The 27,927-nt window shown below is 44.5% G+C and overlaps 2 protein-coding genes across 40 annotated transcripts in view; both read left to right on the forward strand.

Moving 5' to 3' along the window:
• LOC127010185 (uncharacterized) overlaps positions 1–2,415 on the forward strand; it is a 73,914-nt gene extending 71,499 nt beyond the window's left edge. The window contains exon 5 of the mRNA XM_050884061.1: positions 1,379–2,415. Coding sequence (XP_050740018.1) covers positions 1,379–1,418 — 40 coding nt within the window. The 3' untranslated portion in view covers positions 1,419–2,415. The remainder of the gene's footprint in view (positions 1–1,378) is intronic.
• Positions 2,416–7,721: 5,306 nt separating this feature from the next.
• On the forward strand, positions 7,722–27,277 carry LOC127009793 (uncharacterized). 39 transcript variants are annotated; one of them, XR_007762288.1, is made up of 6 exons: positions 7,722–7,884; positions 23,803–25,542; positions 25,669–25,791; positions 25,930–25,998; positions 26,068–26,133; positions 26,200–27,277. XR_007762288.1 is itself a non-coding variant. In XM_050883148.1 (3 exons), exon 2 carries the CDS (start codon positions 23,850–23,852, stop codon positions 25,488–25,490), a length of 1,641 nt encoding a protein of 546 aa, XP_050739105.1. In that variant the 5' UTR covers positions 7,722–7,884; positions 23,803–23,849; the 3' UTR covers positions 25,491–25,533; positions 26,134–27,277. The 39 variants fall into 39 exon arrangements, 2 of the variants coding, with proteins under 2 accessions (XP_050739105.1, XP_050739106.1); XR_007762292.1 differs by lacking the exon at positions 26,068–26,133 and adding an exon at positions 25,792–25,857 and having other exon boundaries at positions 25,669–25,728; positions 26,134–27,277; XR_007762297.1 differs by lacking the exon at positions 25,930–25,998 and adding an exon at positions 25,858–25,929 and having other exon boundaries at positions 23,803–25,533; positions 25,660–25,728.
• The last annotated feature ends 650 nt before the right edge of the window (positions 27,278–27,927 follow it).

A 27,927-nucleotide genomic window follows, 5' to 3' on the forward strand; every position in this document is an offset into this window, starting at 1 on the left:
GAAGGGAGCAGACCCCAGGAGACGGGACACAACCCCGATTAATACCTGGTACCCATTCACAGCTGGGTGGACAGGGGCGTAGGGCATCGCAAAAGCCACCCAAATTTTTCCACTCTGCCCGAGAATCGAACCGGGCTCTCTCGATTGACCTGAAACCCCAAAAACTCTGCAAGTCCGCTTGCAAGAAAGCCAACACTATGCTCAGGTTCATAGCGAGGAATCTCGAATATAAGATGCCAGGAGTTATGTTGTTCTTATATAACTCGCTGGTAAGACCCCATCTCAATACGCCATGCAGTTCTGGTCTCCTAATCAAGCGCCTCAACCTATTCACGTTGAAAAAGAGGCAACTGCGGGAAGACATGATACAAGTCTTCAGCAACGTTGATCACTCCAAACTCTTCACCCTACAAACAAACCAGCGAACAAGAAACAACGGTAAAACAGTTTAAGCCAAGCGATGCTTTATGGATATCGGCAGAAGATATTTTCCGAACAGACTCGCCCGCCACTGGAACTGCCTTTCCGTAGAAGTGATTTGTGCGGAAACAACCACCTCATTCAAAAATCACATTGACCGTCACTTTGCTGCGACGGGAGTGAACTAAACGTACCCAAGAGTACGTAGAGAAGGGCTTTAATCCTTCACGCAAGACACTCCTATGGCTGACGGATTGATTAAATAACTGAGTGCAGGCAGACTTCCGATGAGACTGTAGGCTTTCTACTGCCTGCTCGTCCATGCTTCTTCCTACTCCTCCTTCTCCTCTTACTTCTCTTCTAACCATGCATTTCATTTCCGTAACCCTAAAAAGTATTAGATACTAATATTTAAGATACTAATCAACAAAAACACCAATGAAACTACTACTACTACTACTACTACTACTACTACTACTACTACTATTATTGTTACTACTACTACTACTACTACTACTACTATTATTGTTACTACTACTACTACTACTACTACTACTACTATTATTGTTACTACTACTACTACTACTACTACTACTACTACTATTATTGTTACTACTACTACTACTACTACTACTACTACTACTACTACTATTATTGTTACTACTACTACTACTACTACTACTACTACTACTACTACTACTACTACTAATAATAATAATAATAATAATAATAATAATAATAATAATAATAATAATAATAATAATAATAATAATAATAATAATAATAATAATAATAATAATAATAATAATAATAATAATAATAATAATAATAATAATAATAATAATAACAATAATAATGACAATAATAACAATAATAACAATAATAATAACAATAATATTAATAGCCACATACACGCCTTGCACACTCGCTGTTCACACGCCGATTTCTTCCCTCCCAGGTACAGCATAGATGTGTTATGGAGCAGGACACGCTGGTAAAACTCCCCGGCGAGGTAGTGACGGTGAGTGTTCCGCCTGCCGTTGTCTGCCGTCCGGGTTCAGCTCGTACAAACAATGTCACGCCAGGTTACTTTTACGCCACCACTGTCAAATACAACTGGCTGGGGGAATATCCTGTTTTGTCTGTTCACACAAGTATTACTGGCTGGGGGAATATCCTGTTTTGTCTGTTCACACAAGTATTACTGGCTGGGGGAATATCCTGTTTTGTCTGTTCACACAAGTATTACTGGCTGGGGGAATATCCTGTTTTGTCTGTACACACAAGTATTACTGGCTGGGGGAATATCCTGTTTTGTCTGTACACACAAGTATTACTGGCTGGGGGAATATCCTGTTTTGTCTGTTCACACAAGTATTACTGGCTGGGGGAATATCCTGTTTTGTCTGTACACACAAGTATTACTGGCTGGGGGAATATCCTGTTTTGTCTGTACACACAAGTATTACTGGCTGGGGGAATATCCTGTTTTGTCTGTACACACAAGTATTACTGGCTGGGGGAATATCCTGTTTTGTCTGTACACACAAGTATTACTGGCTGGGGGAATATCCTGTTTTGTCTGTACACACAAGTATTACTGGCTGGGGGAATATCCTGTTTTGTCTGTACACACAAGTATTACTGGCTGGGGGAATATCCTGTTTTGTCTGTACACACAAGTATTACTGGCTGGGGGAATATCCTGTTTTGTCTGTTCACACAAGTATTACTGGCTGAGGGAATATCCTGTTTTGTCTGTTCACACAAGTATTACTGGCTGAGGGAATATCCTGTTTTGTCTGTTCACACAAGTATTACTGGCTGAGGGAATATCCTGTTTTGTCTGTTCACACAAGTATTACTGGCTGAGGGATTATCCTGTGCCCAACAACAACAACAACAACAACAACAACATTATCAACATTATCAACATTATCAACATTATCAACAACAACATTATCAACATTATCAACAACAACATTATCAACATTATCAACAACAACATTATCAACATTATCAACATTATCAACAACATTATCAACATTATCAACATTATCAACAACATTATCAACATTATCAACATTATCAACAACATTATCAACATTATCAACATTATCAACATTATCAACATTATCAACAACATTATCAACATTATCAACATTATCAACAACATTATCAACATTATCAACAACATTATCAACATTATCAACATTATCAACAACATTATCAACATTATCAACATTATCAACAACATTATCAACATTATCAACATTATCAACATTATCAACATTATCAACAACATTATCAACATTATCAACATTATCAACAACATTATCAACATTATCAACATTATCAACAACATTATCAACATTATCAACATTATCAACAACATTATCAACATTATCAACATTATCAACAACATTATCAACATTATCAACATTATCAACAACATTATCAACATTATCAACAACAACATTATCAACATTATCAACAACAACATTATCAACATTATCAACATTATCAACATTATCAACAACAACATTATCAACATTATCAACAACAACATTATCAACATTATCAACATTATCAACAACAACATTATCAACATTATCAACAACAACATTATCAACATTATCAACATTATCAACAACAACATTATCAACATTATCAACAACAACATTATCAACATTATCAACATTATCAACAACATTATCAACATTATCAACATTATCAACATTATCAACAACAACATTATCAACATTATCAACAACAACATTATCAACATTATCAACAACAACATTATCAACATTATCAACATTATCAACAACATTATCAACATTATCAACATTATCAACATTATCAACATTATCAACAACAACATTATCAACATTATCAACAACAACATTATCAACAACATTATCAACATTATCAACATTATCAATAACAACATTATCAACATTATCAACAACATTATCAACATTATCAACATTATCAACATTATCAACATTATCAACAACAACATTATCAACATTATCAACAACAACATTATCAACATTATCAACATTATCAACAACAACATTATCAACATTATCAACAACAACATTATCAACATTATCAACAACAACATTATCAACATTATCAACAACAACATTATCAACATTATCAACATTATCAACATTATCAACATTATCAACATTATCAACAACAACATTATCAACAAGAACGAAACATTATTCTCATAATTATTAATTATTATTATTATTAATTATTATTATTATTATTAATTATTATTATTATTATTAATTATTATTATTATTATTAATTATTATTATTATTAATTATTATTATTATTATTATTATTATTATTATTAATTATTATTATTATTATTAATTATTATTATTATTATTAATTATTATTATTATTATTAATTATTATTATTATTATTATTAATTATTATTATTATTATTAATTATTATTATTATTATTAATTATTATTATTATTATTAATTATTATTATTATTATTAATTATTATTATTATTATTAATTATTATTATTATTATTATTAATTATTATTATTATTATTATTATTATTATTATTATTATTATTATTATTATTATTATTATTATTATTATTATTATTATTGTTATTATTATTATTATTATTATTATTATTATTATTATTATTATTATTATTATTATTATTATTATTATTATTGTTATTATCATTATTATTATTATTATTATTATTATTATTATTATTATTGTTATTATTATTATTATTATTATTATTATTATTATTATTATTATTATTATTATTATTATTATTATTATTATTATTATTATTATTATTATTATTATTATTATTATTATTATTATTATTATTATTATTATTATTATTATTATTATTATTATTATTATTATTATTATTATTATCGTCATTATTATTATTATTATTATTATTATTATTATTATTATTATTATTATTATTATTATTATTATTATTATTATTATTATTATTATTATTATTATTATTATTATTATTATTATTATTATTATTATTATTTTTTTTATAATTATTATTATTATTATTATTATTATTATTATTATTATTATTATTATTATTATTATTATTATTATTATTATTATTATTATTATTATTATTATTATTATTATTATTATTATTATTATTATTATTATTATTATTATTATTATTATTATTATTATTATTATTATTATTATTATCGTCATTATTATTATTATTATTATTATTATTATTATTATTATTATTATTATTATTATTATTATTATTATTATTATTATTATTATTGTTATTATTATTATTATTATTATTATTATTATTATTATTATTATTATTATTATTATTATTATTATTATTATTATTATTATTATTATTATTATTATTATTATTATTATTATTGTTATTATTATTATTATTATTATTATTATTATTATTATTATTATTATTATTATTATTATTATTATTATTATTATTATTATTATTATTATTATTATTATTATTATTATTATTATTATTATTATTATTATTATTATTATTATTATTATTATTATTATTATTATTATTATTATTATTATTATTATTATTATTATTATTATTATTATTATTATTATTATTATTATTATTATTATTATTATTATTATTATTATTATTATTATTATTATTATTATTATTATTATTATTATTATTATTATTATTATTATTATTATTATTATTATTATTATTATTATTATTATTATTATTATTATTATTATTATTATTATTATTATTATTATTATTATTATTATTATTATTATTATTATTATTATTATTATTATTATTATTATTATTATTATTATTATTATTATTATTATTATTATTATTATTATTATTGTTATTATTATTATTATTATTATTATTATTATTATTATTATTATTATTGTTATTATTATTATTATTATTATTATTATTATTATTATTATTATTATTATTATTATTATTATTGTTATTATTATTATTGTTATTATTATTATTATTATTATTATTATTATTATTATTATTATTATTATTATTATTATTATTATTATTATTATTATTATTATTATCGTCATTATTATTATTATTATTATTATTATTATTATTATTATTATTATTATTATTATTATTATTATTATTATTATTATTATTATTATTATTATTATTATTATTATTATTATTATTATTATTATTATTATTATTATTATTATTATTATTATTATTATTATTATTATTATTATTATTATTATTATTATTATTATTATTATTATTATTATTATTATTATTATTTTTATTATTATTATTCTTTTTATTATTATTATTCTTTTTATTATTATTATTATTATTATTATTATTATTATTATTATCATTATCATTATCATTGTCATTGTCATTGTTATTGTTATTGTTATTGTTATTATTATTATTATTATTACCATTGTTTTTATTGATAATAATATCATTATTAATTAATATTATAACATCAGTAGAAATAATAATCATAATTATTATCAATAAGATCTCAATAATAGTAGTATATCCACACCTCGCAACCCTTACCACTACAACCACCACTACCACTACCACTACCAATACCACTACTGCTACCACTACCACCACTAACACCACACACCAACTACCATTACCACCCACCTACGACCACCACTACCACTACTGCTACCATGATATAAGGGGGCTCCCGTGGTCCCGTGGTAGAGTCTCGGCCTTGCGCTTCGGCGGGTTGCTAGAGCGTGAGTTCGAGACCTATCCTGTGCCATGGGGGTGGAAAGGTGGGCTCTTTCCGACACCCTCAGCCCCGTTGTTGGGCCTCCTTGAAAGAATTGGGTATCTCTCTGCTAGCCGTCTGGGGGGTAGAGCGGCATGCACCGCCTTCCTCCCTTGGTGCATATCCACCTTGATAAATAAAAGTAGATAAATAAATAAAATAAAAAATGTGCATATACAGTATTCTCAAAGGCTCCCACTGACATTACTTTGCACTTTGATGGATTAAAACGCAGTAACCAATCATCTGACCAGCTCTGCATCATGTCTAGGTCACGTTGAAGCTCATATGCATCCTCACATTTTGTTATTTGTCGGAGAATCTTTGTGTCATCGGCAAACATATATGTATCTGAGTTTAATGGGGTTGGCAAATCGTTTATGTATATGACAAATAATGTTGGCCCCAAGACACTACCCTGGGGGATGCCGCTCAACACTCCAGATCAGGAGGACTTTTCACTGTTGACGACAACTGTCTGAAACCTTCCAACAAGAAATCTCTCAGTCCATGCAAGGGTCCTCCCCTGAATGCCATAACTCTCGAGCTTCGATAACAGACGCCGGTGAGGGACGGTATCAAAGGCTTTGGCGTAGTCCAGGAATATTACATCCACTATACCACCCGGCCATAGCTACCACCTCAGCACAGTGATTAAAATACTGTACAAGCTGCAAAACAGTAGACCTTCCATGTAAGAAACCGTACTGTTGTGGAGATAGGGCATCGTTGGAAGAAAGGTGGCCTAGTAATGCTTCACATATAAAGGACTCGAGGATTTGACAAAGGACTGATGTAAGGCTTATAGGTCGATAATTAACTGCCAGTTTCTTGGAGCCTTTCTTAAAGATAGGCGTACTGAAGCTTCTTTCCAATCCGACGGCAGTTCTCCCGTCTCGATGCTTTTGAATAGTAATAGGTCCGGTTATATGATGGTCTGCAATTTCCTGGAGGATTCGTGGGTGTATTTCATCTGGGCCACAGCTTCTGCTGCTGTTTATGTCTTTTAACTTTTTTAGAACACTGGATTTTAGGATAACAGGTTCACTAACAAGATTATCTATTGGAACAGGTGGCCTGGGTGTGGGTCCAATGGGTTCCTTGGTAAAGCCAAAAATAAACTGTTTTTTATAGAATCTCAGCTATCTCTTTATCATTATGGCACAAGGAGTTAGGGTTATCTGGGTCAGCTAGTTTGTGAGGCACAAGACCTCTAGACACAACTAAGTATATTCATTCCTACCATTGTATCTTTTTAGTTTCATGGTGCTCGATCCCTACACATGTATTACTATAGCCTCATAATCACACTCTGTCCTGCCTGGGGGTTGGGATGGCATGTTCCTCCCTTCTCCCTTGTTGTTTACCTGCAACAATAAACTATCAATCAATCAATCAATCAATCAACTATCAATCAATCAGTAAGTCTGTGGCCGATACAAAGGCCTGGCTGGGGAGAAATCTCCAGCCACTGTGACATCAGTATCAAGATCAAGCTCAATACAGGATCGCATCAGGAAGGCCGCCCTGTAGGCAAGACTTCCGACATCCAACTCAACTGAGCTGAGCGGCGGCCGCGGGACACTGAATTACCTGCCGCACGCCGGGGACACGCAGGCAGGGTGAGTGCAGGGCATGGCGCGGCAGGGGAGGCTGGGAGGGTCTGGGTCCGCGGCCTGGCAGTCAACATTTGGATCACACTCGTGGCTGTGTCTTCTGCGTGACACGGGCGATCTGGTGATGGCCGAGGCCGACCTGCCGTGCCTGTGTTTTAAAATGGTGTTTGAAGTGTGCCTCCCTGCATGACTTACGCAACTGTTCTACTCAAAATGCTAACATTAATGTCTTGTTCAGCTCACAAGGGTGTCAGGCAGCTCACCTGGACCACTCACCTTCCAGGGTGCAAGAGTGTCAGGCAGCTCACTTGGGCCACTCACCTGCCAGGGTGCAAGGGTGTCAGGCAGCTCACCTGGGCCACTCACCTGCCAGGGTGCAAGAGTGTCAGGCAGCTCACCTGGGCCACTCACCTGCCAGGGTGCAAGGGTGTCAGGCAGCTCACCCGGGCCACTCACCTGCCAGGGTGCAAGAGTGTCAGGCAGCTCACCTGGGCCACTCACTTGCCAGGGTGCAAGGGTGTCAGGCAGCTCACCCGGGCCGCTCACCTGCCAGGGTGCAAGGGTGTTGCCTTCAGCTTCGTTCCTCTGTTTTTAAGATCTTACAATAAGTGTGCTTCCTAGTTGTTGGGGTTATGCAACACAAGGTTAGATTATTATGAAGTTTATTCACATTCTGTTGGTAATGTTAGCAAGCTTACTGAAGTTAAGTAACAATATTATTGACAACTCATTATTCTGTTGGTAATGTTAGCAAGCTTACTGAAGTTAAGTAACAATGTTATTGACAACTCATTATTCTGTTGGTAATGTTAGCAAGCTTACTGAAGTTAAGTAACAATGTTATTGACAACTCATTATTCTGTTGGTAATGTTAGCAAGCTTACTGAAGTTAAGTAACAATGTTATTGACAACTCATTATTCTGTTGGTAATGTTAGCAAGCTTACTGAAGTTAAGTAACAATGTTATTGACAACTCATTATTCTGTTGGTAATGTTAGCAAGCTTACTGAAGTTAAGCAACAATGTTATTGACAACTCATTATTCTGTTGGTAATGGTAGCAAGCTTACTGAAATTAAGTAACAATGTTATTGACAACTCATTATTCTGTTGGTAATGGTAGCAAGCTTACTGAAGTTAAGTAACAATATTATTGACAACTCATTATTCTGTTGGTAATGGTAGCAAGCTTACTGAAATTAAGTAACAATATTATTGACAACTCATTATTCTGTTGGTAATGGTAGCAAGCTTACTGAAGTTAAGTAACAATGTTATTGACAACTCATTATTCTGTTGGTAATGTTAGCAAGCTTACTGAAATTAAGTAACAATGTTATTGACAACTCATTATTCTGTTGGTAATGGTAGCAAGCTTACTGAAGTTAAGTAACAATGTTATTGACAACTCATTATTCTGTTGGTAATGTTAGCAAGCTTACTGAAGTTAAGTAACAATATTATTGACAACTCATTATTCTGTTGGTAATGGTAGCAAGCTTACTGAAGTTAAGTAACAATGTTATTGACAACTCATTATTCTGTTGGTAATGGTAGCAAGCTTACTGAAGTTAAGTAACAATGTTATTGACAACTCATTATTCTGTTGGTAATGGTAGCAAGCTTACTGAAATTAAGTAACAATGTTATTGACAACTCATTATTCTGTTGGTAATGGTAGCAAGCTTACTGAAGTTAAGTAACAATGTTATAGACAACTCATTATTCTGTTGGTAATGGTAGCAAGCTTACTGAAGTTAAGTAACAATGCTGATTACAACTCATCTTGGTCTTGGTCTTGATTCGGGAGGTAGTTGTCCCTTTCGGATCCAACTTCAGCCTTTGTAACTGTGGGTAATGTTAGTTCTGAATATAGGCACCTTGCCTGGGGCAACACTAATCCCGCGGTGTCAGCGGTTTTGACCGTTGTGGCCCCTCAGAGGCTGGCAGTGCCTCAGGGGCCAGTTCACCCCGTCTGTATCGCGTACGCACGTACTCGTTCTTTCTCTGTTACTTTCCATAGAATATACGGACTTTAGTTTATTCAGTGTTTGTCTATCCAATGATTACAAGTGTCGACAAGTACCTGACCAACATGGCGCAGTGAGTAGGATTCTGTGGAAAGAGAAATAGTGAAAAGCAGTGTACAAGCCGGTTGGCGTAACGGCCAGCCGCCCGCATTCCGTGCGTGCCCTTTTTGACCTGTGCCGGTGAGTGAGGCCCAGGGCCACACCCGCCCGTGAACTCCGCTTATTGCTGTATGGTCATTTACGATTTATATGCGGTTCGAGCTGTCGAGGCGCCGCCCCTATATATCGTTGAAATAACGCAGTATTAAGTGTACATATGGGCAAGCGCGGTGTTCGGAACACCAGGAGTAACGCCACCGCCACCTCGCCCGCCACCCCCGCTACCTCGCCCCTGATGGATGAACCATCGGAGCCCGCGCAGCCCGAGGGCAGGGAGGAGGCACCCACGCCTCCCTCCCCTTCCTCCTCCTCCGCCTCGCAAGGGATGGACATGTCGTGCTTTCTACAATGGATGCGTGAGGACGCGGCACAACGCCGCGAGGAAGAGCGAGTGCGTCGGGAAGAGGACGCGGCACAACGCCGCGAGGAAGAGCGAGTGCGTCGGGAAGAGGACGCGGCACAACGCCGCGAGGAAGAGCGAGTGTGTCAGGAAGAGGACGCGGCACAACGCCGCGAGGAAGAGCGAGTGCGTCGGGAAGAGGACGCGGCACAACGCCGCGAGGAAGAGCGAGTGCGTCGGGAAGAGGACGCGGCACAACGCCGCGAGGAAGAGCGAGTGCGTCGGGAAGAGGACGCGGCACAACGCCGCGAGGAAGAGCGAGTGCGTCGGGAAGAGGACGCGGCACAACGCCGCGAGGAAGAGCGAGTGTGTCAGGAAGAGGACGCGGCACAACGCCGCGAGGAAGAGCGAGTGCGTCGGGAAGAGGACACGGCACAACGCCGCGAGGAAGAGCGAGTGTGTCAGGAAGAGGACGCGGCACAACGCCGCGAGGAAGAGCGAGTGCGTCGGGAAGAGGACACGGCACAACGCCGCGAGGAAGAGCGAGTGTGTCAGGAAGAGGACGCGGCACAACGCCGCGAGGAAGAGCGAGTGTGTCAGGAAGAGGACGCGGCACAACGCCGCGAGGAAGAGCGAGTGCGTCGGGAAGAGGACACGGCACAACGCCGCGAGGAAGAGCGAGTGCGTCGGGAAGAGGACACGGCACAACGCCGCGAGGAAGAGCGAGTGTGTCAGGAAGAGGACGCGGCACAACGCCGCGAGGAAGAGCGAGTGTGTCAGGAAGAGGACGCGGCACAACGCCGCGAGGAAGAGCGAGTGAGTCGGAAGAGGACACGGCACAACGCCGCGAGGAAGAGCGAGTGTGTCTGGAAGAGGACGCGGCACAACGCCGCGAGGAAGAGCGAGTGCGTCGGGAAGAGGACGCGGCACAACGCCGCGAGGAAGAGCGAGTGTGTCAGGAAGAGGACGCGGCACAACGCCGCGAGGAAGAGCGAGTGTGTCAGGAAGAGGACGCGGCACAACGCCGCGAGGAAGAGCGAGTGCGTCGGGAAGAGGACACGGCACAACGCCGCGAGGAAGAGCGAGTGCGTCGGGAAGAGGACACGGCACAACGCCGCGAGGAAGAGCGAGTGCGTCGGGAAGACGAACGGCTTCGGCGCGAAGAAGAGCGTGTGCGTCGCGAGGAAGACACACGGCGCATCGAGGCGCTGCTTACGAGTGCCACTCAGCAGCGCGTCTCCCCACCAACCGAGAAGGCCCCCATCAAGGCCTCCGCCGCCACTCCTCCGCCTCTCGCTCATGATGGGACGTTCCGACAATTCCGGATATGGAGGAGCCGGTGGAATGATCACGCCACAATGCGTCGCCTGTCGAGCATGCCCCAAGACATGCAGCGTGCAGAGCTGAGGGCGTGCTTCTCCACGAAGACACTGAGTGATTTGGTGACCTCGCTTCAGATCCCCGTCGACTCCCCACACACGGTGGAAGAGGTGCTTGACCTCCTGCAGGAGCACGTGAAGGGTCAGAATAACGAAGTGATCCGTCGCCGTGCCTTCTCCACCTGTAAGCAAGCCGAGGGTGAGAGCTTCACCGACTTCTACGCACGTCTCAAGGGTCTTTCGGAAGAGATTGAAGTGTGCTCAGGGCCACGTTGCGAGGAAGTCTGGATGAAGCATGCCTTGTTGATGGGAGTTCGCAACAGGGAGTTGAGGCGAGAGCTTATCACCATGGACGCCTCCCGCACGCTTCAAGAGACAGTGACGAAATGTCGGTCGTATGAGGCCACCGATGTGACGTACTCTGAAATAGAGACCCCGTCCACTGCCGTGAGAGGCGTCTCACAGTACAAAAAGGGTAAGAAGGCGGCCCACGCGGAGAAAGCTGGTGCCAAAACATCCACGCCCCCCTCCAGCACAGCCTGCAGCAGCTGTGGCACGCAGCACGGCTCCTAGCCGTGCCCAGCCGCCGCGGCACCCTGCCACGGTTGTGGCCGCGAGGGGCACAGGATGTACACCGTTAAGTGTTCCGCCAAAGGGGTTCAATGCGGCGTGTGTCTTCGCGTGGGGCACTACGACCGATTCTGCAGCCTCAACAAGCCCAAAAAACCCAAACTGAAGAAGGGTCCTTCCCTTGGCGTGGTTCGGACGCAGCCACCCGACACGGTCCCGCGCCACTCCGAGGAGCGTGCGGGCCACGTCCGGCGTGTGGACTCCAACACGCGCCCCAGGGCCCAACCTTCCCCCACCATCCGCGTCGCTGTCACCCAGGGCGACACGTCTGGCCGGATTGACGTGATACCCGACACCGGCGCTGATGTTACGGTGATAGGCCTTCAGCACCTCAAGAGCTTAGGCCTCCATCAACGCGACTTGCAACCGCCCCCCGCCATCAACTATTACAACGCGGACGGCTCACAGATGCAAGCTGCGGTGGGCTCCTTCCAAGTAGAGCTCACGTACGGCGATAGGTCGTGTGAAGGCTGGATCGACGTGCAGTCCTCTCTTACCACGCCTCTGCTCTCGTGGGAGCACTGCAAGGCGCTGGGTGTGGTTCCCGCCGACTTCCTGAGGCAGATACCAGCCGCCCGGGTAAGCGAGGCGCGGGGCAGCAGAGCACCGCGCGCCGCCACCCAAGGCCACGCAGCGGCCTCCGCACCTCACCCGAGCCAGCACACGCAGCCACCACCCGCCCTCCATATCCACACGTCCCCATCGGAAGCTAAGGAGTACTTCCTGAAGGAGTACTCGGACGTGCTGGTGACGAAGGAGGCCTTAAGGACCGCGCCATTAAAGGCGATGGCGGGTCCCCCGATGAGAATCCACCTGAGGGAGGACGCGCAGCCGTTCGCCATACACACTCCCAGGGTCATCCCTCTCGCCTTCAGGGATGCAGTCAAGCAAGAACTGGATTCTATGGTGACTCAAGGCGTCATTGCCCCGCGGCGACGACCCATCCCCTTGGTGTCACCCCCAGTGGCTGTGGCCAAGCCTAACGGTGGCGTCCGCATCACCACCGACTTGTCGAAGCTAAACAGCCAGGTGTCCCGTCCAGCCCACCCTTCGCCCACGCCCTTCACAGCAATACAGAGCGTGGACCCGGAGGCGCGGTTCTTCACGACGGTCGACGCCCTGTGTGGTTACTGGCAGATTCCGCTGGAAGAGGAAGATCAGCCACTCACCACTTTCATCACGCCTTACGGACGTTTTCGCTACTGTCGAGGCTCCATGGGTTTCGCCGCCACGGGCGACGCCTTCTGTTTACACGGCACTCCAAGGCGTGACCAACTGTGTGAAGGTAGTGGACGACGTGCTGCTCTCCGACAAAGACTACCTCACGCACCTCCGCAGCATCGATAAGGTACTATCTCGGTGCAGGACGCACGGCATCACTCTCAACGCTGAGAAGTTTGTCGTGGCTGCTCCAACTGTGTCCTTCTGCGGTTACCGGCTCTCAGGGAATGGTATTGCGGCCGACCCGGAGAAAGTGCGAGCTATACCAGACTTCGCCACGCCTTCCAGTCTGACGGATCTCAGGTCCTTCATGGGATTGGTGAACCAGCTGGCAGAATTCTCTCCCGACATCACCGCCGCTGCCTTACCTCTTCGTCCCCTGATGAGCCCGAAAAGGACGTTCACGTGGACACCTGACCATGACCAGGCCTTCCAAAAGGTGAAGGAGGCCCTGTCAAGTCCTCCGGTCCTTGCCACGTTCAACCCAGCCCTCCCCACCACCCTGCAGACGGACGCCTCGCGCCTGTACGGCGTAGGTTACGCCCTCCTGCAGGACCACGGAGGAGGAAAGTTCCGCCTGGTCCAGTGTGGCTCGCGATTCCTCACCGATACTGAGACTCGCTACGCCACCATCGAGCTGGAGTTACTGGCAGTGGTATGGGCCATGTCGAAGTGCAAGTTTTACCTGATTGGCCTACAACACTTCGACCTCATCACCGACCACAGGCCCTTGGTCCCGATCCTGAATAGCTACACGCTGGACGCCGTCGAGAATCCCCGCCTCCAGCGGCTGAAGGAGAAAATCTCGGCGTTCATCTTCACAGCGGTGTGGCGTGCGGGCAAGGACCTCTGCATCCCGATGCCCTTTCCGCTTTCCTGTCAGCCGCCCGACGCCGGAAGACGAGATGCTCGGCACGAATGCCAGCCTCTCCGTCAGCAGCGGCGTCACTCTGCAGGCCGTACTCCCTCGCTCGCCCCAGCCTTCATCAGCTCCTGACGAGGATCTGGCACTCGAGGAGTTGCGGAAGGCGGCCGCGACGACCCTCCTACACCAAGCTCCTGGAGAAGGTACGGACCGGGTTTCCTCGCGACCGCTGACCTCCACAACGCCCTCCGCCCGTACTGGAAGTTCGGGAGGACTTCTACGCAGATGGGGACCTCGTCTTGTATGGTGCTCGTGTGGTCGTCCCCGCAGCCCTTCGTCGCCGTGTCCTGTCCCGCCTCCATGATAGTCATCGCGGGGCCGAAGCCACCAAGCGCCGCGCTCGTCAGGCCGTGTATTGGCCCGGCATAGACGCGGACATCGTCAGCACTGTCCGCGCCTGTGAGCCGTGCCAGGTTATGCTACCTAGCCAGCAGCAGGAGCACTTGTTGTGCGACGACAACCCCACCAGGCCCTTCGAGTCAGTGTCGGCCGACTTCTTCACCGCGGCTGGGAAACACTTCCTAGTCGTCGTCGACCGACTCTCTGGCTGGCCTGTGGTGGTCACCTGCGGCTCCGACACGACGTCTGCCGCCACCATCCGCTACTTCCGGCGCCTCTTCCGTGATCTGGGTGTCCCTGTGCGTCTGCGGACTGATGGAGGCCCTCAGTTCACCAGCCGGGAGCTCGCGGAATTTTTGGAGCGATGGGGGGTCCGCCACAACGTGTCATCGCCCAACTACCCACAGTCGAACGGACACGCCGAAGCTGCAGTGAAAGCAGTTAAACACCTCATCCTGAAGGTGGTACCGTCCGGTAACATCGACTGTGAGGCGTTCGACAAAGGCCTTCTGGAGCTGCGTAACTCACCGAACTCCACGCGCCGCTCCCCGGCCCAGGTCTTGTACGGCCGTCCTCTCCGTTCCTGCGTCCCTGCCCATGCCAAAGCCTTCGCGAAGGAGTGGCAGGCCAGAGCCGAGAGCTGTGACCGTCGCGCCGCTACCCGTGCCCGAGATGCCAAGGCCCAGTATGACGCCCATGCCCGCCCGCTTCAGCCGCTGAAGATAGGTGCTCTCGTGCGCATCCAGGACCCAACCACGCAGCGTTGGGACAAGGTGGGCACGGTAATGGGCGCCGGCCGGTCTAGGGCCTATCACGTCCGGATGCCGAGCGGCCGCATCTTGTGGAGGAACCGCCGTTTCCTTCGGCCGGTTCCGCCCCCTGCAGTCGACACCCCGGTCGTGGACGAGTCTCCTCCACGCCCGGACTCACCTCACCTCGCTGTGCCCCGTCGCTCGGAGCGGCTCAGAGCCAAGGCACCCACTCAAGACTAGGACTATGAGCGTGAAGGGGGGAGGGAGATGTGGGTAATGTTAGTTCTGAATATAGGCACCTTGCCTGGGGCAACACTAATCCCGCGGTGTCAGCGGTTTTGACCGTTGTGGCCCCTCAGAGGCTGGCAGTGCCTCAGGGGCCAGTTCACCCCGTCTCTGTATCGCGTACGCACGTACTCGTTCTTTCTCTGTTACTTTCCATAGAATATACGGACTCTGCCTCTCCCTATTATACCTTGAACACTAGTAGCATATGTTCTACTGTCTCGTCAACCCCCCCTTCACACATGCGGCATACCTTGCCTCCCCCATTTGCCCACCTATATGTCCTACTACTCACCTCTAAGGATTTAGTCCTGGCCTTGAGGAGCAACACCCCCCCAGGCTACCATCGTAGAAGGCTTCACACTTGGGTTTGGCCTTCAACTTGTACCATTCTAGAGAACTCTTTGCCCCCACCCTTTGGCTCCAGTCTACCCTGCCCCTCTCCTGAACTCTGCCATTCACTCTACGCTTCACTTCCTTCTCCTCCCCCCCTAGCATCATCTCCGAGAGTGTGAAGCCCTCCAGCTCACATCTCTTCTCCCAGCGTATGCTAGACTTGTTCCACTTCGTCCCCTGTCCCGCCCACTCATATACCTTGCGCGCCCACCTGTTCTCACTCATCTTTCTTAGCCTGACTTTGTACCCTAAAACTGCTTTACCTATTCTTTCCTCAAAGGTGCTCCAGCCTACTTCCCCTCGCACTGCATCTACCGCCGCATACCTATTGGCACCCAGAGCCAGCCTGCCTACTCTGTTCTGTACTACCTCCAGCTTATCTAGCTCTTTGACTGTCCACCTCATGCATTCTAGGCCATACATGAGGCCTGGCACTGCCATGCCCTTCCATATCCCCCTAACTACCTCATACCTGTCAGCTCTACATCTAGCCACGCTTCCTAGCCTTCCTACCCACTGATTTGGCCTAGAAATTCTATTCTGTTTGGTCCTATCAGTCCCATTCTCGTCGACTATGATTCCTAGGTACTTGTATGAGCTCGTACGGCCTATGTTCATCTCTCCTAGCGCCCAGGTCCTTCCCTCGTCCGTAGCCTCAGCATTTACTACTACAGGTAACTCTCGATTTACGCGAGTATTGCGTCCTTGAAGAGGTCACGTAAATAAAAAAACAATGTAAATCAAACAAGAGGTAGGTTTCTGTCGAAAAATAAATACCGTATTTTGCGGCGTATAACGCGCACCCCAAACTTTAAGACAACAATTTTGAAAAAAAAAGTTCTTAAAATGCTCAGAAATATGTACAGGTTAAAGAACATTGACAATGTACAGTTTCCTGGAATTTATATATTTTTGGTGTAATCTTTACTGCTTGAATTGACAAGTGTCCTTGAGTAAGGCAATGAAAATGGCGGCCGGGCTGGTGTTGTGAGAAATACATCCCCGTAAACATACTGATGATGCACAGCTTCTGATATCATAATAAGCATATTATTCCCACCATCACTCGTAGGTCATGACAGACAACTAGGCAAGGCACAATTCACACGGTTCTGGTGACACGCGGCATGCAGCTGTTTGTTGTTTGGGTGTGGTTGTGTGGTTTTCAAACAATGCAAATGGCGGCCGGGCTGGTGTTGTGAGAAATATCTCCTCGTACATACTGATATGTACAGCTTCTGAGATCATAATAAGCATATTATTCTCACAGTCACTCGTAGGTTATGACAGACAACTAGGCAAGACAATTCACGCGGTTCTGGTGACACGCGGCATGCAGCTGACATAGGCAAAAATTGGTTTACAAACAGGGTGGTGGATGAGTGGAATAGGCTTAGCAGTCATGTGGTGAGTGTCAATACAATTGTCACATTCAAAAATAGATTAGATAAATTCATGGACAGCGATATTAGGCGGGGTTAGATACACGGGAGCTTAGGGTCAAAGGAGCTGCCTCGTACAGGCCTACCGGCCTCTTGCAGACTCCTACGTTCTTATGTGCGCATTATACATTCAGTGGAGAGAGAGAGAGAGAGAGAGAGAGAGAGAGAGTATCCATATCACCGAGATTTCCAATCAGGCATCATTAACAATAATAAAGGTAAGTTTGCAGCTGTTATTGGATAAGACGAAACACAGACCCTTAAAAACACTCCAAAGAAGAAAAAAAATCATTAAAAATTTGTACATTCGGCGTATAACGCGCAGGGCTAAACTTTCAGGCATTTTTTATGTGAAAAAGGTGAGCGTTATACATTCAGTGGAGAGAGAGAGAGAGAGAGAGAGAGAGTATCCATATCACCGAGATTTCCAATCAGCCACTCAGTCTCAGCCTCACTCGTCTGAGAAAGAGATGAGGGACAGCATGAGCGCCTGGCTAGTATTGGTACCGGTACTGTACCGTATAGCTGGTACCGTTACTACCGGTACTGGTACTGTTACCTGCCCACCCCTATTGTTGAGTAGCGTGGCAGCGTGGGTACTGTATTGTTGTTCAAGTGGTGCGTGGGAAGAACTGAGCTCAGCCGTGTGGCCGCGGCGCCGTGTGAGTCCAGTTGCGTGAGACAACTGGTGGCCACTCCATAAAATATCGCGTATAAGTGGAAAAAACGTGTAAATTAAACATTTATTTGGATTTTGGACCCCGCGTTATTTCAAAAATGTGTAAAACAAACTCGCGTAAATCAAGAGTTACCTTTACTACCTGACTCTTATAACTACTAAACTTCATATCAAAGTCCCTCCCATACTGTGCTACTACATCCAACATTTGTTGTAATTCCTCACTATCCTCACTCATGAGCACAATGTCATCTGCATACAGGAGACATCCTAACCGTTCACTCCCATGACCCGATGCCCTCAACCTCTCTGCCAGCTCCTCTGTGTACAGCCCAAACAGTGGCAAGGACAGCACACACCCTTGCCTAACCCCTCTACGGCTGTTGACCCACTCTGTCTCTATATCCCCAAGGCTGTATACTGCCCGTGTGTTCTCATACATACTGTCTATTATCCCTACTACCCTCTCACTCCTATCCAAGTTAACAATTGACTTAACAAACTCCTATTTACCCTATCATACGCTTTTTCTACGTCAAGGAAAGCAAGGTATACCTTCCCCCCCGTTCCTTTCATTCTTTCAGTCACCGTGTTAACTACAAACATGTTGTCCTCCCCCCTTCTGTCCTTACCAAAACCATTCTGTTCCTCCCCCATTACCCTGTTTCTTTCGCAGGTCCCCTGACCTGAATTCTAGTCTTTCCCTCAGCTGGGTCTCGGTGACCCCCACCACATGCAAGTCCCACTCCCTCAATTCCTTAGTCATGTCCTCTAACTTCCCTACTCCCCATCCCCTAACCTTGAGGCATCCCAGATGCCTCCCAGGCTCCTTGCCTCCTCCCTTCTGTCCCTGCCCTACACCGCTATGGTTTGTGGTCCCCTTCGGCTTGCCCTTACCCCTACCTAGGTCTAGTTTACCTGCCGGAGACCCTCCACTGCACCCTCCAGCAAGTTGCTGAATCTGTCCACCATTTACCACGCAAGGGCATACTCATCACAGAACATGTCCTAAAAATATATACCTATATAGTGCACTGGCCATAGCTAACAAAAAGAACTACCCTAATCAGGTTTCAATGATGTATATTTACACAAGAAATGTCTCCCTACCACCGATATGCGTTGACAGGGATGATCATGGGGACAAGGCAGTCGTGTGGGATCAAGACACCAAGAGGGTGATCATGAATCCACATGAACAAAGGGGTATACAAAGACACTGGGAATTTCTCCTCTCTACCATGGATAGGTGTTCACTGAGTTGATCATGGGGTAAGACATTCTTGGGGTTAAGATACCAAGGGTGATCATCATCCACACAACCAAAGGAATATTTACATACTCTAACAACACACAACAAGAGGGGCATCAGCTCTCGTCAGTAGGGAACCTGGGTGGATGAGAGGTGGAGTCGGTGTCAATGTAACTCTGACAAGTAACATTAATATATTGTATTGAGATAACACACTAACGAGCATTGTCCTTAGGAGTTAACGTCACTGCGACATCCATCTGGGGCTCCCTAAGGTGGCCTCGCAGAATGGCCTGACCGTGCGGCAAAATTTTTTATCATGTTATCGATTTCACCCACGAGTGTTCTTTTTTCCTGGCATTGTTATATATTGTTGGTTTTGGAAGAGATTATTTTGCCTTATGAAAGAAAAGAATATCAAGAAATGCAAATAAATAGTAAAGTTTACCGACTCTGAAGAAAACAATTTCTAGGGACGACAGTCGCGCTCACAGGCTGCCTGCTGAGAGGCAACTAAACCACGGGCAATTATCACTTCAAATCCAACGGCACGAGAGAGTTGACAATTAGTTTATTTTATAGGTCTTGCTTAGATCTTTGACGCACACAAAGAGTGACGTGATTCTGAAAGATACTTTATTTTTTGTCAAATTTTTTAAGGCTTTTGACGCGATTCGAGTCAAAAGCTGGTGTAGACGATTCCGTTTTGCCGCGAATCGTGTCGTGGTGCGTGAAAGGGTTAAACATTTGTTCCAGAATTCTTGGATGTGGCATTTAATTTCTTCCCTTCCGTTTATGTTTTCAAATAATAGTTCACTAAGAATATTCTCTGTATGGATGGCTAAATAAATCACATTTGTTTCTGGTTTCTTGATAAAAACTGCACTATAATAATAAATGTTGTGGGTCTTCTATTTCAGCCCTGCATTCCTTACAAGCTGTGTCACCATTATGGAAACTGTTTCTATCATTGAGGGCAACCATGTTGGCTCCACACCTGAAAAATGTCACTGATGACGGCTGGTTATCGCAACACTTGTCTTCCTGAATCTCTGTCTTACAAGTTCTGTACAGGGCAGCGCTACTTTTATTTAGAAGTTCTTCTCTCCAGTTCTTGGAGTCCCATTCCTTCACTATAGATTATATTTTTCTTTACTTAATATTTTCATATTTAATTTACTAGGACCTGCTTCTCTTGACGTTTGACATAATTCTTGCACCCACTTATCATTTTAAAATTTATTGCCATTTCCAGCAGCGAGCCTTCCTTGTTTAGCTAATAATTTATAAATGTCATTTTTTATTTTCCAGTTCTATCTTTCATGGCAGTACTTCCGCCCGTCGTTGAAGGTTAAGCCGTCATCTGCATAAAAAAGTGTGCCTGTATAAAAGTTCTCATCCCTGAACCCAATCTGTCTCGTTAAGTTTCTCAGTTATTGAATATGTAATCAGTTTGAACGGTGTCGTTGATACTGTCCATCCTTGCTTTATGCCGCTGGTTATTTCCACTTCTTCCTGAGCTTCATCTCCTCGTTTAATACTGGTTTTATCCTGTGAGTATACTTGGACAGTAATATCTGTAATTCCTGGATGTATATGAAAGTTCGTCATAGTTCCAATAAGTTTTTCTCTTTTAATAAAATCATATGCTTTGCTAAAATCTCTTGCTGTAACTATGAGTGGTTTTCTCTGCTTAAAGCTGCTCAGCACACAGTATTTCAGTACAAGTAGGTTATCTTCAGTTCTGCTTCCAGCTGTGAATCTTTTCATTCTTTCTTCTCTTCCTTTCCTCTATCTCTTGTTTTAGTTCTTCTGTTATCCACAATGGTTCTCTCACCTTTTGGTCCTTCTCTGTGTTTATTTTCACGGCTCTTAACATGTTTTGCTCAATTGGCTTCTTCATTTCCTCTTCCATTACAGTGATGCTTGATGTGTTTATATCTGTGTCTGCATTCCCTCTGGAAACGTTTGTTTGGTGTCTTCGGCTAATTTGATAAATTCTTTAGTACCACGTGTTTAAATTTTGTGGTGTTTATATTAAGTTTAGTTCTTAAGGTTACAGTAATTAGGTTATGGTCGGATAGGTCCAAAATGTCTTTGTCACCATCAGTGCTGACACCCTTGACGGGGGCACTGCTGGCCACACAGTAGTCAATTACACTTTTTCTGCCTCTTGCTGTCCATGTATACGCTCCCTCACATTCTGTCATGGCATTTAGCATTGTTAAATCATAACTATTCATCCACTCCAAAATAATGTCACCATTTTTATCTAATGGTTGTTTTCCCAGAAAACCCACATGCCCATTCAGATCTCCCAACCTTATCAATTGTTTTGTTTTCTTCCACCGTCAACTCCTCTTCTGTAAGTTTCTTTACTGCTCTGTTTCTCTCGTCGTCATTTACCGACATACAGAATAATATTAGCTCCATGGTTTGTCCCAACATACCAGCAGTCACGTGCATGAAGTCCGGGTGTTTCACAGGTTTTTGTCTGTTTCCTTCATACAGAATCATTAATCCTCCCCCTTTTCTGTCATTTAGCTCCCCAAAACTGTCCACCTTGTTTAATCCTTGTGTCAATACATATTGATCAGACTTCTGTGACACACACTATATCCAAATCATTTTCTATTATATTCTCCACCTCTACTAATTTAGATTTACTAATCCCTTGTATATTAATCAGCTGTATATTGTATTTACTAATTATGTTTTCTCTTTTTGATTAAATGTGCCATTTGTGTTTTCCTCTTTTCCCTATTCAAGCTGCACACTGCTTTCCTCCCATGAGTTTGCCGTCCCTGATGTGCCATTTGTGTTTTCCTCTTTTCCCTATTCAAGCTGCACACTGCTTTCCTCCCATGAGTTTGCTGTCCCTGATGTGCCATTTGTGTTTTCCTCTTTTCCCTATTCAAGCTGCACACTGCTTTCCTCTCATGAGTTTGCCGTCCCTGATGTGCCATTTGTGTTTTCCTCTTTTCCCTATTCAAGCTGCACACTGCTTTCCTGTCATGAGTTTGCCATCCCTGATGTGCCATTTGTGTTTTCCTCTTTTCCCTATTCAAGCTGCACACTGCTTTCCTCCCATGAGTTTGCCCTCCCTGATGTGCCATTTGTGTTTTCCTCTTTTCCCTATTCAAGCTGCACACTGCTTTCCTGTCATGAGTTTGCCGTCCCTGATGTGCCATTTGTGTTTTCCTCTTTTCCCTATTCAAGCTGCACACTGCTTTCCTCTCATGAGTTTGCTGTCCCTGATGTGCCATTTGTGTTTTCCTCTTTTCCCTATTCAAGCTGCACACTGCTTTCCTCCCATGAGTTTGCCGTCCCTGATGTGCCATTTGTGTTTTCCTCTTTTCCCTATTCAAGCTGCACACTGCTTTCCTCTCATGAGTTTGCCGTCCCTGATGTGCCATTTGTGTTTTCCTCTTTTCCCTATTCAAGCTGCACACTGCTTTCCTCCCATGAGTTTGCCGTCCCTGATGTGCCATTTGTGTTTTCCTCTTTTCCTTATTCAAGCTGCACACTGCTTTCCTCTCATGAGTTTGCCGTCCCTGATGTGCCATTTGTGTTTTCCTCTTTTCCCTATTCAAGCTGCACACTGCTTTCCTCCCATGAGTTTGCCGTCCCTGATGTGCCATTTGTGTTTTCCTCTTTTCCCTATTCAAGCTGCACACTGCTTTCCTCTCATGAGTTTGCCGTCCCTGATGTGCCAGCCCAGCTCTCCACTATTTCTCTTTTCAAGTAACTTTTCATACAAAATCTTAGGTTCCCTCCTTTCTTTCTGAGTCATGTCCTTCACCACTGCTACTTTCTTGGTCCATTCTTTTCTTGTGTGTTTGAGATTTCTTGCATTCTTTAACACTTTCCATTTCACGTCCTCATCTTCCATCACCAGCAGGGTCGGCCTGTTGGCGGCCCTGTCTCTCTGCCCAGCCTGATCACCTGTTTAATTAATGGTTTCTTCCACCTTCATTTCCTCAAATGCCTCACAACACTTTCTCTCATCCACTTCTTTATTTGCTTGATCTGTTTCTCCCTCACTTTCTTCCAAATTGTATATTGTTAAATTATTCCTCCTTTTTCTTTTTCTAGTCTGTCAGGCCATCAAGCCCCTCAACACCACCACCACCACCAGCGTCATGGAGGCTGCAGGGAGGGACGGCAGGATGGCAGGACGGAGACAGGTGGTGAAGAACATGAACACTGGCGGCAGCCCTGAGGAGTGTCCAGTGTGCCTGACAGGCTATGATGGCACCGTGCAGCGGCCGCGCACCCTGCCCTGTGGCCACACTGTCTGCACGCTGTGCATAGACCAGCTGGAGGAGCACGGCCGTGTTGCCTGCCCAGAGTGCCGCGTCAGCCACGCCGTGCCCGAGGGAGAACAGTTCCCTGTCAACTATTCTGTTGAGGCCTTCATAAGAATGTTGAGAGACGCTGAGGAAGCAGCAGCAGCAGCAGCAGCCTCGCCACCACCCAGTGCCGGGGAAGGAGCACCATCAGGGGCGGCTGGCAAGAAGGAGGCGGCGGGTCTCTCCAAGAAAATGCGTTCCTTCCTGCAGGAACAGGAGGCCACAGTTGTGGCCGCCATCACCGCCTGCCGGGAGGCTCAGTCGCAGCTGGACCAGTACCAGACGACCCTGGCAGGCTGGGGCAAGCAGCAGCAGCAGCTGGAGGACAGGCTCCTGGGACTGGTGGACCAGAGCAGGAGTGCCAGGGAGCTCCTGCAGCAGGAAGAGTCCCGTGTGGCGGCCAAGGAGGAGGAGCTGAAGAAGGAGGAGCAGGGGCTGCAGGCCATGCTGGAGACGTTGCGCACCCTTGCAACAGAGCAAGAAGCAGGCGCGGCGATGCCTGAAGTGTTTCGTTGGACTGGCGAGGCAGAGCAGGCGGTGGAGGAGTGCCGAGAAGGTTTTCCTGATGCCAGCACCGTCACCACCGCCAGGAAGGTGAGAGAGGCATCTAGTGCAGCCCTGGAGGCTGTCCAGGCTGTCCAGGCAGCTCTGGAAACACTTGCTACAGAGGAGCCCAGGCCCCAGGCAGACCCAGACTCCACCATCATGGACAGACTGCACCTCATCTGTACATGGAGCGTGACGGCCGAGGACCTCCGCAGCCTGACGCAGCCCGCCAGGCGCCTGCTGGAGGCTGGCCGGGTGTTTGCTGTCCACCAGGCGGAAGGTCAGCGCCGACACGCAAGAATAAGCCTTGAAGCCGGCCAGCTGTGCCTCCACGCCCTGAAGGACCATCCCCCGCCACTGGGCGCGGCAACCCTGCAGGTGAGCGAGGTTGTGCCGCCCTCCCCCCCCTGCACGGTGTTCCTGGACCTGTCCTGGCCGGGCAGCGCGCCGCGGCGGGTACAAATCCGTCTGAGCCCCGACACCCCTCGAGGCAGACAATTCTTACTGTTGTGCACAGGGCAGCGCGGCCCCTCCTACGTTAACACCAGGTTGCATGGAGTAGAGAGCAAGGCGGAGGCGGGAGAGTATGTGAAGGGCGGGGACTATGAGAGTAACAATGGTGGAGGGTCATCCGTCCTGCTGCCTGGCCTTGGTGAGGGTGAGTACCGAAAGTCAGGCCGGGCGGGGGATGTGTTTGGGCTGGGGTGGAAGGACCGTACCCGGGGTGAGTGTGGTAACTTTGGCATCCGCACCAGAGACCGTAAGGATGGTGGTGGAAGTCTTGTCTTCGGTGAGGTGGTGGACGGACTGCACGTGGTGGCCGAGGCAGCCCAACACAGGGACATTAAGGAGGTGACTGTGGCGGACTGTGGCGTGGTGTTGTGAGGGTAATGGCCACCACCACCACCACCACCACCACCACAGCAAGGTTATGGAGGTGACTGTGGTGTGGTGTTGTGAGGGTAATGGCCACCACCACCACCACAGCAAGATTATGGAGGTGACTGTGGTGTGGTGTTGTGAGGGTAATGGCCACCACCACCACCACAGCAAGATTATGGAGGTGACTGTGGTGTGGTGTTGTGAGGGTAATGGCCACCACCACCACCACCACCACAGCAAGGTTATGGAGGTGACTGTGGTGTGGTGTTGTGAGGGTAATGGCCACCACCACCACCACAGCAAGGTTATGGAGGTGACTGTGGTGTGGTGTTGTGAGGGTAATGGCCACCACCACCACCACCACAGCAAGGTTATGGAGGTGACTGTGGTGTGGTGTTGTGAGGGTAATGGCCACCACCACCACCACCACCACCACAGCAAGGTTATGGAGGTGACTGTGGTGTGGTGTTGTGAGGGTAATGGCCACCACCACCACCACCACCACAGCAAGGTTATGGAGGTGACTGTGGTGTGGTGTTGTGAGCGTAAAGACCACCACCACCACCACCACCACAGCAAGGTTATGGAGGTGACTGTGGTGTGGTGTTGTGAGGGTAATGACCACCACCACCACCACCACAGCAAGGTTATGGAGGTGACTGTGGTGTGGTGTTGTGAGGGTAATGGCCACCACCACCACCACCACAGCAAGGTTATGGAGGTGACTGTGGTGGTTCTTTATTTTTTGTAACATCCAGGGTGATGATTTGTGCATTACATAAACACTTGATAATATAATCTCTTATTTCTTGCTGCATTCCTGTAACATCCAGGGTGATGATTTGTGCATTACATAAACACTTGATAATATAATCTCTTATTTCTTGCTGCATTCCTGTAACATCCAGGGTGATGATTTGTGCATTACATAAACACTTGATAATATAATCTCTTATTTCTTGCTGCATTCCTGTAACATCCAGGGTGATATTTTGTGCATTACATAAACACTTGATAATATAATCTCTTATTTCTTGCTGCATTCCTGTAACATCCAGGGTGATGATTTGTGCATTACATAAACACTTGATAATATAATCTCTTATTTCTTGCTGCATTCCTGTAACATCCAGGGTGATGATTTGTGCATTACATAAACACTTGATAATATAATCTCTTATTTCTTGCTGCATTCCTGTAACATCCAGGGTGATATTTTGTGCATTACATAAACACTTGATAATATAATCTCTTATTTCTTGCTGCATTCCTGTAACATCCAGGGTGATATTTTGTGCATTACATAAACACTTGATAATATAATCTCTTATTTCTTGCTGCATTCCTGTAACATCCAGGGTGATATTTTGTGCATTACATAAACACTTGATAATATAATCTCTTATTTCTTGCTGCATTCATGTAACATCCAGGCGTGATGTTTTGTGCATTACATAAATACTGGATGTAATGTGATAGTTTCTTGGGGCATCCTTGTAACATGTTTTGTGCATTACATAAATACTGGATGTAATGTGTTAGTTTCTTGGGGCATCCTTGTAACATGTTTTGTGCATTACATAAATACTGGATGTAATGTGATAGTTTCTTGGGGCATCCTTGTAACATGTTTTGTGCATTACATAAATACTGGATGTAATGTGATAGTTTCTTGGGGCATCCTTGTAACATGTTTTGTGCATTACATAAATACTGGATGTAATGTGATAGTTTCTTGGGGCATCCTTGTAACATGTTTTGTGCATTACATAAATATACTTGATACAAAGTCTTGCCGTGTCCTTGCTCAGTACAACACGGACTGCAGCGTTTCTGGCACCTCACGGCCAACACCTGGTCACCTGCTGCGGCCAACACCTGCACCACCGCCCTGCTGTTTGCTTGTTCCCGTTGTTTCCGTGGTTCTTGTGCTTTGTCTTCATACTGTGTGAGTTCTAAGCAACGTTCTTGTGATGTAATACACTCCAGACTAGACTCTAGACCCCCCAAAATCTGCCAAAATTATGGGCCTGGTGTGTGTGTGTGTGTGTGTGTGTGTGTGTGTGTGTGTGTGTGTGTGTGTGTGTGTGTGTGTGTGTGTGTGTGTGTATAATTACCCAACACTGATTCCTCTCCCCTCCCCCAGGCTGTCCCTGGCCCCCCTTGGTGCCCCTGGGGTGGGTGTACGTGTCCCGGGACCCTGACAACTGGGACTCCAAGCGCTACGCCTGATGGGGTGCGCCACCCCGCCATCACCCTGGACAGGGTGCCTCACCATGGGGGCCACCACGCAGGAGGGGAGGTGAGGCGGGGGGAAGGGGGGTTGAGGCAAGAGGAAAGGAAAGGGACATGTAGGAGGAAAAGGAAGGATAGATAGGAGGGAAAGGACGGAGATTGGAGAGAAGGAAAGGAAGGGAATGGAGAGACAGGAGGGAAAGGA

Source organism: Eriocheir sinensis, chromosome 42 (assembly GCF_024679095.1).
Source record: "Eriocheir sinensis breed Jianghai 21 chromosome 42, ASM2467909v1, whole genome shotgun sequence".
In the NCBI taxonomy this organism is placed as follows: Eukaryota; Metazoa; Arthropoda; class Malacostraca; order Decapoda; family Varunidae; genus Eriocheir; species Eriocheir sinensis.